Source organism: Aptenodytes forsteri, unplaced genomic scaffold, assembly GCF_000699145.1.
Source record: "Aptenodytes forsteri isolate BGI_AS27 unplaced genomic scaffold, ASM69914v1 Scaffold285, whole genome shotgun sequence".
NCBI classification, from domain to species: Eukaryota; Metazoa; Chordata; class Aves; order Sphenisciformes; family Spheniscidae; genus Aptenodytes; species Aptenodytes forsteri.
This window is the reverse complement of record NW_008794453.1, coordinates 1-11741: the sequence shown is the minus strand read 5'-3', so window position 1 is coordinate 11741 and position 11741 is coordinate 1. Positions and strand designations below refer to the sequence as shown.

Here is an 11741-nt window from a genome sequence, read left to right as displayed (position 1 = left end):
CACGGTTCCCATCCCAGCCCCCCCACTTGTTCTGCGCCTCCCTTGTGCAGTGGGCTCAGCTCAGGCCCCCGGGGCCGGGGCAGGTAACTGGGGGCTTCCTCATGCCTTAAACAACCCCACGTGCCCCCCAGAGTTCCTACTTCTGCTGTCTTAGAGGCTGGGACCACCATAAAGGCAACCGGTTTCTGCCCCCCCTGGTGTCCTGTGGGACTCCAGCAACTCCACAAGACCCTCTCGCTTTAAGGGGAAGGGGAGGTTTTGGGGGCCTATTCCCGTGTTTCCAGTGCACCCTGGGATTTAGCAGAATCACTGTTTCACATTGCAAAAGGAAAGGGGCAGAGGGCTGGAACAGCCGGGGGTCTCCCCGGGCTGGGAGCGGAAAGCCGGGCTGCAGCCAGCTTGAGCATGGCCCCGGCTCTGCGTCACCGCTCTCCATGGCTGTGGTTTCCTTCACTCGGTTTTTCGGCTTTGCCACGCAGAGAACAACCCCTGAGGGGGATGGCACGGTGGCTGTCGGTGCTGCCGCCACCCACCCAGGGGTCCCAAGCTCAGACCCTGCAAGCCGGGGCGAGCACGCAGGGATGATGAAAACCTCCCCGAGGTCTTGCGCAGCTCTCCCCGGAGGTGACTCATGGCTGTGAAAGCTGGGGGAGGAATTTTAAAAGCTGCTGCTGAGCTCCAAGAAAGCAGGTGGAACTACCACGTTTTGCCCAGACCTCCAGCATCGCCTTGGCTGGTCCTTTGCCGGTGTCACCTCCCGGCTGTGTCACCTCCCGGGTGACCCTCGAGCCCTGGTGGTGCTGGTGCTCTGTGCATCCTCCATAGCCAGGGTGGATCACGGGGAGATTTGGGATGGGCATTTGGCCAGCGGCAGGAGAAGCCGCTCGCCCCGTGGGTGCTGGGCTCATGGCCGGTGGGGACGGCCGTTGCTCGCTGTGGGTCGAGACTCTGTTTGCGCCATGCAATCGGAGATAAGCGCTTCTCTTCCTATTGCCAAACCCGGGGGCCATTTACACCAGCCAAAATGGATTTCCAGCTCAGTCCTGCTCCACCGTCTCCCACCGTGCCACAGCAAAGGTCTCCCGCAAGGAGAGAGCCTGCCGAGGCTCAGCACCCGCCAGTTTCCCCCTTGACAGGACCGAGCTGGGAGCCATGGCTGAGCGCCGGGCAGCTGCCAAGAGCCGACGCATGGGCTCCAGCCGGCGCAAGCAGCTGCGCGAGGGCTCCGGCAAGGCACTGGCGGCAGCTGCCAGCCCCATCGAGGAGCTGCCATGGGCATCTGAAATAGTGCAGAGGGTGCAGGACTTCTTCAGGGAGCGGGACAAGGACCAGGCGGGGTTTGTCACCCGCTCGGACATGCAGGTGAGGGATGGGGATGTCTTCTCGTGTCAAATGCCACCGGGGTGACTGGAGACTGGATGATGGGTAGGGTTTTCCCCTGGTTTGCTTTGTTCTTAGAAATTGCAGGAGGAAGATTTCCCATGCAGCACGGAGGAGCTGGAGCTCGTCTTCGATGGGCTGGATGCTGCTGGCACCGGGCGGTTATGCACCGAGGAGTTCGCTGCGGGGCTCTGTAAGTGCCAGCACGCTGCCTCCAAGCAGCCCGGGCTGATCCTGGACACGGCCCTGGTGCTTTCCCGGGGGGACTTGAAAAGCTCCCCTTGCTGGATGGCACATGATGGCCCAAAAAGTGTCCCCATGCCAGGGTCTCAGCCCGTGGCTCGCCTGGTGAGGGGTCCTATTGTGCTGGAGCAGCTTGTCGAAGCCATGGGGTGGGAAGTGTCAGGGTTTGGCCTTTGCTGTCGCCCTGGCTGGACACTGAGGGTTTGGGGTATCTGTCGGCAGGGCAGTTCCTGAGCTCCCAAAAAGCTGCCAGGGACCACCGCCGGCAGAAAACGGCATCCCGGAGGGTCCGCTTGGTCCTCCCAAGCCCAGTGTTGGAGGGGGCGGACAGCGAGGAGCGGAGACACTTTGCCGCCTTCATGGACCAGCTGGGCACAGACAACGTCTCTGAAGAGTAAGCCCCCCCTGTTTAGCACCCATGGGTGTCCTGCAGGATGGGGCAGAGCTGCCCTAGGGGGAAAGGCTTGGGGCAGGGCAGGGTATTCCCCTCATTTGGTCCCCATGCAGGCAGTGAGCCCAGAAATGGCTTGGAGGTGTCTTTGCCCTCCAGCGCAGGAGCAGGGGACAGGATCATGGTCACCCCACTGCTCATCTTACCCCCAGGACCGTGCGTCCTGAATGGTGTGAGCTAAATGACCCAGGATCCCACAGCTGGCCTGGCTTTGGAGGGTTCTGGGGGGATGCTCACTACAAAACACCCCTCTCCCTGCAGACAGGAGATCTGGCAACTCTGGGTGAAGCTCCGGCAGGACGAACCCCAGCTCCTGGACAACCTGGAGGACTTTCTGGCCAAGATGAGGCACCGCATCCAAGAAGCCAGGAGCAAGAAGGAGGCTTTGGAGGTGACCCTGAACAAGTGAGTCACCCCAGGGCAGTGGAGAGGGACGGGACGGGAAGGATGGGTACAGGGATGGGCCCCCTGCTCACCCCAGCTGTGGAGATGCACCCAAAGAGGGAGAAACCTGGGTGCTTTCAGCATCTTCATCAGTGGCTGGAGCAGAGGTTTCACTGGGAGCCGATGTTTGGGGTCGGGCTCCCTCTACAGTCACACACGGGATGGCAAAAGTGCTGGACTCAGACTGCTGGACACGTCCTTGCTGGGTGAACCCCTCCGGGCAAACCCGGCTTCAGCCTGCAGGTCCCGTGGGCAATGTGGGGTCCCAGGGACCTGCACCCACTGCAGCAGGGTCTGACCAGCCCCCTGGCCTTGCTGTCACTGGCAGGCGTGTAGCTGAGCACAACAAGGAGGTGCAGCAGCTCTGTGAGGCCCTGGAGCAGCAGATCCGGCAGGAGCAACAGCAGCTGGAGCAGGAGGTGGGTCACCAGCTGCTCCTCTCCCCTTGCTACCCACCCTGGGAGGGGACCCAGCACCCCCAAACCCCTGTGGCAGGTGCCAGACGGGCGAGGGGGTGCTCATGTCCTTGTTGCCATCCCAGAGCATGGCCCGGCACCACCAGCACGGCGTGGAGCTGCAGCAAGCACTGGATGCCAGCGAGAGGGAGGTGCAGCGCTTGGTCACGGCGCAGATGGAGGTGAGCTGGCCCCAACCCCTGGTCCCCCATCGTGTGTATGGGGTCTCTGGGCTGTGCCTGTATCAGCAACATTGGCGTTGTACACTTGATCTTGGTCTGTCCCCACCAGCCCTTGATGCAGGTTGTCACATGGGACCTCCATCACCTCTCCTTTGCCACCCCCATCCCCACCCTCCCCTCCATCCACAGAGCACCTGAGTTGAGTTTCCCCACTCTCCACCCTCAGGGGGGAAAAGTCAGCCCCAGGTCTAGAGGAGATGGTTATCCATCATTCTTTGGCATGGGTCTCATGGGAGTCCTGGCGGGGTGTGAGTGTCCCGGTTGCCGTCCCGCAGCTGGAGACGCGGTGCCGCAGCCTCCGCAGCACGCAGCAAGCTGCCAGCACCGAAAACCGGCAGTTGGAGGAGAGCAACCGGGTGCTGGAGGACCACCTGCAGCACCTCCACCAGCAGCTCCAGCAGACCCACGGGCGCCTGCGGACCGCAAGGGCCGCGGTGGCTCGGGAGCACACGGAGGAGCCCGGGTGAGTAGCTGAGTGACCAGCATCTCCCTCTGCACCTATATGGTTTCCTCCTGAGGGTTGCAGTGGATGGGGAATGAGTTTGATGGGTCTCAGCCATCGTGGTGCTTTAGTGGTCTCCACGGTGCAGATTAATCGTGGTTTGGTGTGAAAAGCACCAGAAAAAAAGACAGGACTATCAGCATCATGCACTGAACGTGTCCCTGTAGGGCAGTGCCAGCAGAGATGGGGACGTCCTTCACCCAGAAGGACCCAACCAGGATCGATCCAAGGCTTGTGGGTTTTGCTGTCCTGCCCATTGCTGTCTCTGGGGCTGGGAACAACCCTGGGGCAGGGATGGACACGGTCAAGAGGGTGCAATTGCCATTTTGACCCCTGTGCTCTGTGTCTGCAGGGACAAAGCGGTGACAGACCTGCCCGGTGAGATGCCCCTGTCCCCACAGGTACTTCAGCTGGGTACGCGGGGACAGGCTGGGGTGTCTGTGCTCCAGGGCCTCACGCTGTTCTGTTTGGGACTGCTGGGGAGCCCAAGAGCACAGGGTGCTTCTGCAGCAGAGGCAGTGCCTCCCCTAAAAGCTTTCTCAAACCGGGTCGGCATGGTGCCCTACAGATGCTTGGGAAGGGAGGGGGTAGCAGCACGTTAGTTCTGATGCCCCCAAGATTTTGGGTGGGTACGTCTGGATACCTTCCGGAGAGCTCAGCATCGTTTCACGTGGATATGCTTCTTTGCCAAGCACTTTTCTCTCTTTTCTTCCCACCCTGTTTACTGCAGACGAGTCCGGAGAAGAGCGAGAAGTACCACTCCGAGATGCAGATCGGGCTGGGGTCCCAGAGCACAGAGCCTAAAGCCAAGAGCACCCACCAAGTGTAAGGGGTCCTGGGCAACAGCTGCTGCTTCAGCTCGTGCCCTCGACATCTGCGAGCCGGTGCTGAGCACCCAAGTCCTCCACCCTCCCCAGGCAAAACGCGATATTTAGTCCTTTTAACGCTCCTTTCCCCCCCACTCATCTCTCATCCCGGAGATCAGATCTCTTACCCCAGCTCGTCGTCCTGCATTACTCCCTTGGCTCAGGCACTCGCCGTATCTGGCCAAGAGTTGTCTTTTCATCTCCGATAATGTGAACACGGAGCCTGGGAAGAGGCACGCTCGCTTGCTGGGCAGGATACGGCCCCGGGTCTGGCTCCCTGGGTGTGCATCCCCCTTTCCCCTGTTCCCATTGCTGCCTGTGTGAAACTCAGTACACCCGGAGGGTAAATACGATCGGGTTTGGAGAGAGATGGGGTGAGGTGATGGAGGAGAGACACCCCCCCCGGGACCGGCCCAGGTGGATGGGAGGGAGCTGCAGCCCGACCCAGGGGCTGGGCTGACCCCCCTCCTTTTTCTGCCCTTTCCAGGGTTTGGGAAATGCTGCCAGCAGAAATAAGCGTTTTGGGAGCCCTGCCGAGAGTGAGCTCTGTGGAAGAGGACCCCTTCCCAGAATTCCTGAAGGAGGAACGCTTTTCTGACCAAAGCTCTTTGCTAAGAGAGATGAATGATGCAATAGCGGCTCTGAGCAAACAGCTGAAGCCACAGGCACTGGGTGCACCCCCCGCGCTGGCAGACACTGCCTGTCGCCCCCAGGACGATGCTGAGCCCCAAATGGGGCTGGAGGCAGCCGCAGCCCACGGCACAACCCCCGGGGTCCTGCAAGAGACCCTCGTCGGCCACGTCGGTCATGAGCTGTTTGAAGGAGACCTGAAAGAGGGACCAGCCACAGCTGAGCTTCGTGCTCCAGACATGACACAGGCTGGTGCGTCCGTGGAAGCCAGGCACCGCAGGGCTCAGGAGCCAGGGGCAGAGCAGGGAGAGAGCCCGGAGGAGGCGCAGAGGATGTTACTCCTGCAAGGAAAGGGCGCTGGTGTGGAGGAGCTGATGCTAAAGGCAGCTGAGCATCAGCAAGGAGCACCGGGAGAGAGCATGGAGGCAGGAGAGCAGGCGCTCATGGAGGTGGAGGGAGATGGATGGATGCAGGAAAAAGCAGGCTGGGAAAAGGCACAGCTCCCGGAAGAAGCTGAGGATGCAGCATTAAACCAGGGAGAAGATCTGGAGGCGGGTCTGGGGCCACTTGAGGCTGGGGAGGCAGGTCTAGCAGTGGGATGGCAGCTTGCCACAGATGAATTTAGCCTGGCTGCAGCTCCAGAAGAGTGTGTGCAGCCCCCGGGCACAGGGCTGGGGGAAGAGGCTGACCCACCCTCGGGGCTCTCCAAGAAACTTGAAATAAAGCCTGGAGAGTGCCTGGAGCCAGAGCCACCATCCTGGGGTGAGGCGCAAATGGGAGCAGCCCAGGGGGATGGTGTCCTCCCCGAGGTGACAGTGGCTCCTGACCCCGGGATGCTGGAGGATGAGCGCGTCTGTGCGGAGGTGCAGCCCTGGGGAGAGACCTTAGATGCCGACGTGCCACCAGCCCCAGCTCAGCATGGAGGGAGCAGCGGAGCTGGGGCCGAGGAAGGGGAGGTGGAGGTAACAGAGCCCAGGGAGGCAGAGCCGCGGCTGCAGGGTGAGTCTGCGAGGGGAGACGCAGCGTGGGGAGGGAGTGTGGGTGCAGAGGTGCTGCTGCCACCCACCGACGTGCAGGAAGGCGGAGCGGGGACAGATGTGCAACTGCTGGAGGCCCAGAGCAGCGATGCCAATGTGCAGCTGCTTGCAGAGGTGGAGGAGCTCGAAGCGAGCACAGAGGCAGATCTGCAGCCCCCAGGCGAGGCCAGCTCCCCGGAGACAGAGCAGGGAGGGAGCGTGGCTCCAGGTGTGCAACCACTGGAGGAGGATGATAAACCAGAGTTAGGGCTGGGGGAGGAAATGGGTGCTGCTGTGGTGCACAGTGAGGGTCCTTCCCCAGCAGAAACACCTGTGGGGAGCCCAGACCTGGGTGGGCTGTTCCCAGTGAAGGCTCAGGCACTGGAACTGGTGGGGGCAGAGGAATCTCAGGCAGACGCACAGCTCCGTGGGGATCCCAGTCCAGAAGCTCCCCAGGGAGGGGGGGACCATGCAGCCATGCAGCTCGGGGACGAGGCTGAGGATGAGGGACGAGGGCAGGGCGAGCATGAGCTGCCACATGAGCCTGTGATGGATCTGCGTGGGGCAGGATTTGGGCAGGGAGAGGGGGCTGGTGCAGAGGAGCTGCCTGGAGCTGAGGCCGATGAATGCAGCGCTGGCAGGGAGGACTCCGCTCCTCTGCCCGTGGTGCCGTTTGGGGAGCAGAGGCCAGGAGCGGAGGTGGATGGAGATGTACAGCACCCAGAGGAAGAGGGGGAGCTGGAACTGGTGCAGGGAGAGGACATCAACGAGGACGGGTTGTTCCTAATTAAGGCTCAGGCCCTGGAACTGGTGGAGGCAGAGGACTCCTGGGCAGACACACGGCTGCATGGGGGTGCCAGCCCAGAAACCCCCCAGGGAGGGGAGGGTCAAGCAGCCGTTCAGCTCGGGGAGGAGGCTGAGGATGGGGCACAAGGACAGGGTGAGCACGAGCTGCCACACGAGCCTGTGCTCGATTCGCAGGGAGCAATCGTCAGACAGGGAGAAGGGGCTGGTGCAGGCGTGCGACCACAGGAGGAGGCTGTAATCCTGGACGTGCTGGAGGACCAGAGCACAGATGCCAATGTGCAGCTGCTTGCAGAGGCAGTTGAGCTCAAATTGACCCCAGGAGGGAGCACGGAGGCAGATCTGCAGCCCCCCAGTGAAGCTGGTTACCTGGGGACAGAGCAGGGAGGGAGCGTGGCTTGGCATGTGCAACTCCTGGATCAGGCTGATAAACCAGGGTTAGTGGAAATGGTGGAGGCAGAGGACTCCTGGGCAGACACGCAGCTGCATGGGGGTGCCAGCCCAGAAACCCCCCAGGGAAGGGGGGACCGTGCAGCCATGCAGCTCGTGGAGGAGGCTGAGGATGGGGGACAAGGGCAGGATGAGCGTGGGCTGTCACATGAGCCTGTGCTTCACCCCCATGGAATGGCCATCAGGCAGGGAGAGGGGGCTGGTGCAGGTGTGCAGCCATGGGAGGAGGTTGTAATCCTGGACATGGTGAAGGACCAGAGCGCTGATGCAAATGTGCAGCTGTTTGCAGGGACGGATGAGCTCAAATTGACCCCAGGAGGGAGCACGGAGGCAGATCTGCAGCCCCTGAACGAGGCTGGCTCCATGGATACAGAGCAGGGAGGGAGCGTGGCTCCAGATGTGCAACTCCTGGATCAGGCTGATAAACCAGAGTTAGTGGAAATGGTGGAGGCAGAGGACTCCTGGGCAGACACGCAGCTGCATGGGGGTGCCAGCCCGAAACCCCCCAGGGAGGGGGGGACCGTGCAGCTGTACGTCTCAGGGAGGAGGCTGAGGATGGGGCACAAGGGCAGAGTGAGCGTGGGCTGCCACACGAGCCTGCGCTTCACCCCCATGGAGTGACCATCAGGCAGGGAGAGAGGGCTCCTGAAGGTGTGCAGCCCCCTGAAGAGGCTGAAAGCCTGGGCACGCTGGAGGACCAGAGGACTGATGCAAACGTGCAGCTGCTTGCAGAGACGGATGAGCTCAAATTGATCCCAGGAGGGAGCACAGAGGCAGATCTGCAGCTCTCCAGCGAGGCCAGCTCCCCGGGGACAGAGCAGGGAGGGAGCATGGCTCCAGATGTGCAACCCCTGGGTCAGGTTGATAAACCAGAGTTAGTGGAAATGGAGGCAGAGGATGCCCAGGCAGACACGCAGCTGCGTGGGGGTCTCAGCCCAGAAGCCCCAAGGGGAGTGGAGGGTGGGGCAGCCATGCAGCTCGTGGAGGAGGCTGAGGATGGGGGACTAGGACAGGGCAAGCGTGGGCTGTCACATGAGCCTGTGCTTGATCCACAGGGAGCAGGAGTTGGGCAGGGAGAGGGGGCTGGTGCAGGCGTGCAGTCACGGGAGGAGGCTGTAATCCTGGACACACTGGAGGACCGGAGCACTGATGCAAACGTGCAGCCACTTTCAGAGGTGGATGAGCTCAAATCAACCCCAGGAGGAGGCATGGAGGCAGACCTGCAGAACTTGAGTGAGGCCGGCTCCCAGGATACAGGGCAGGGAGGGCGCGGGGATCCAGATGTGCAACTCCTGGATCAGGTCGATAAACCAGAGTTAGCGGAAATGGTGGGAGCAGAGGACTCCTGGGCAGACACGCAGCTGCATGGGGGTGCCAGCCCAGAAACCCCCCAGGGAGGGGGGGACCGTGCAGCCATGCAGCTCGTGGAGGAGGCTGAGGATGGGGCACAAGGACAGGGTGAGCATGAGTGGCCACGCAGCCATGCACTCGATCCGCAGGGAGCAGGAGTTGGGCAGGGAGAGGGGACTGGTGCAGGCATGCAGTCACGGGAGGAGGCTGTAATCCTGGACACACTGGAGGACCAGAGCACTGATGCCAATGTGCAGTCGCTTACAGAGGCGGAGGAGCTCAAATCATCTTCGGGAGGGAGCACAGAGGCAGATCTGGCACCCCTGGGTGCAGCTGGGATGCAGGAAGGGCAGCAGAGCCAGACTCCTGGTTTGGAGGCAGGTCTGTGTGCAGCTCACACCGCAGACGTGTGGGAGGGGGCTGCTGGTGCACATGTGTCCCCTCCGGCTGAGGCTGCTTTACATCCTGAGTGTGCCGCCGCCGCCGAGGGTCCTGGTCTGGAAGCAATGCTGGGAGCACTCACTGGTCCAGATGGGCAGATCCCAGAGGATACCCAGACACTGGAAATACCGCAGGGAGAGAGGGCTGATGCAGAGGAGAGGCCTTTGGGTGGAGCTCAAGGTCTGGAAGTGGTGCAGGGAGAGAGGCTGGAGACAGGGGCAAGGATTTTAGTTGAAACTCAGAGTCTAGGGATAAAGCAGGGCCATGATGACAGTGCGTCTGCGCTGGCCCCCCCGGTCTCAGAGGTGACATTACAAATCAGCACGCTAAAGCTGGAAACGATGATGCAGGAGGATGTTCTCGTTCCAGATGTGCGGCGGCTAGGCACTTCAGGACAGGCAGCCCAAAGCGAGCTTCAGGAGCAAGTCTCAGCACAGGCAGATAAGGTGAGGCTTCACGCTGTTTCCCAGCAGCCGGAGGAGAAGCTGCCACACATGATGGAAACGGAGCAGATAGCTGCCAGACCTGCCAAGCCTCCAAAACAAGAGGTGCCACCAGCGTCAACCCTTCACACAAGGGTCCAACAGGAGGAAGATGCTGGGAATGATCAGTCAGGGATGGTCCTCAGAGACAGCTCACTGGGGGATGCAGCCAACAGCAGCACGCGGCCTCAGAGGCAGCTCTTGGGAGAACAGAGTGAAGACCTCAATGTTGGTCAACAGGAGAAGCAAGAGGTTGGGCAGAAAACAAGCCAGGAAGGTGAGCCCAGCCGAGGAGAGCCAGGGGCCGTGACTGCAGATGGGGCGGGAGAACCAAGGGGTTCTCCTGAAGCCTTCCCGGTCCCAGACCACCTCTACAACGTGCTGTTCGTTGGGGACTCCCACGTGGGCAAAACATCATTCCTGTACCGGTTGCACACCAACATCTTCAACCCGCACCACACCACCACAGTAGGTAGGTCTCCTCCATCTCCTCTCCAGCACGGCTCTGCACCTGCTTTGGGTGACCTTCACAATTCCCTTTCCTCCACCCCACAAGCTGCTGGTGATCATTACATGCATGTTACAGCTCATGCCAAGCGTAGTATGCAACCTGTCACCAAGGACCAAATAGGACCACCAACTTCACACGCCTGGATGCTCCTGAGCAGGCAGTGCTGGTCCTCCTTGCCCTCTCTAGGGCACCAATACTAATGGCCCTAGTGCTTTTCTCTCTGCTTTGCCTTTCAGCTATATTCTCCTCTCTTAACCAACCTGTTTTTACTCATCATGAGATTAGAGACCTTCCCAAAATCCAGCCATCAAAGATCTAAAAGCTGGAGGTTCACTTAGGACCAGCTCGTTTCAGCTGCAGCCTCAGACCACACCTGCACCATGTGCCTTCTCCATCCGTCCTCTTTCACAGGGATGAACTCTACAGTATCAAAATACCCCTTTTTGTGTCTCCTAGGACTGGATTATTGGGTCAAAAACCTCGTCGTGGACAACAAGTGCTTTGCTCTCTGCCTGTGGGACTCAGCTGGCCAAGAAAGGTAAGGTGCTGTGCTGTCTGCTTAAGGAGAGCAACCTGTGATTTTCTTTTTTTTCTGGTAGTTTAGTGGAAATGAATGTTCTTGGCTTTGCTAAGCAAAGGAGGGGTTGTTTAAGAAGGGACTCTGTACAGTGTGTGATCTGATAAAAATAAAGGTAGTAATTAAGATAAAAATAAGCACTCAGGCTGTTTGTATGGCCTCTGTGATCACGACAGGAGCAAAATCCGAGCTTTGCCTTTCTTGTAGACATGTATTTCCAGCATTCCCACTGGGATTTCAGATTGCTCCTAGGCGAAACCTCTTTAGACCTCATCGGTGACCATTTAAAATGCACGCAGGTACCGCAGCATCACCAAGCAGTTCTTCCGGAAGGCGGATGGGGTCGTGCTGATGTACGATATCACATCGGAGTGCTCCTTCTCAGACGTGCGGTACTGGCTGAGTTGCATCCAGGTGGGTGAAGCAGGAAAACCTCATTCTGTTCCTGAGGTCTTGGAACTGGCGGTGACTCCGAGATCAGCATTTCCCCACCTGACCTCTGCCACCGGTTAGGGATGGACATCTGGGGGTGACCAGGCCCAGAGCGGTTAGGGATGGACATCTGGGGGTGACCATGCCCTTTGTAAAGGGCATTCTGCTTTTCTTTGGTTAGAAAATTTTTTTTCTTGGAGGATTTAAGTTCAGATAGTGACAATTTTCACACTTTTGCAGTGTTTCCTGGGGTAATTTGTTGACAGCATCGTTATGATAATGATCAACTTTTTTAAAATTAAAAACTGGTGCAGAGGAAGGGAAAATGTTGAAAGTGATTTTGATAACACTTTTAAATCAAGAATGGTCTGCTTTGCGTCCTGGGAAATGGGAGGTAACTCGTGTCTTATTAAAAACTTCTTATCAGAGATTTCCAGTCAAGTACAAAGTCAGTGTTTAAAAACG

General features: G+C 59.6%; 1 protein-coding gene across 1 annotated transcript; it reads left to right on the top strand.

Annotated features, from left to right (window-relative positions):
• Positions 1-1152: 1152 nt before the first annotated feature.
• Positions 1153-11258, top strand: RAB44 (RAB44, member RAS oncogene family; the record flags this gene model as incomplete). The annotated part of the gene is made up of 13 exons (XM_019474939.1): positions 1153-1362; positions 1459-1573; positions 1846-2017; positions 2336-2479; positions 2847-2937; positions 3060-3155; positions 3491-3678; positions 4070-4118; positions 4448-4542; positions 5071-5465; positions 9644-10228; positions 10724-10805; positions 11144-11258. Coding segments are annotated over exons 1-13 (2337 nt in total), but the record flags the coding sequence as incomplete, so codon positions are not given.
• Between the last annotated feature and the right edge of the window lie 483 nt (positions 11259-11741).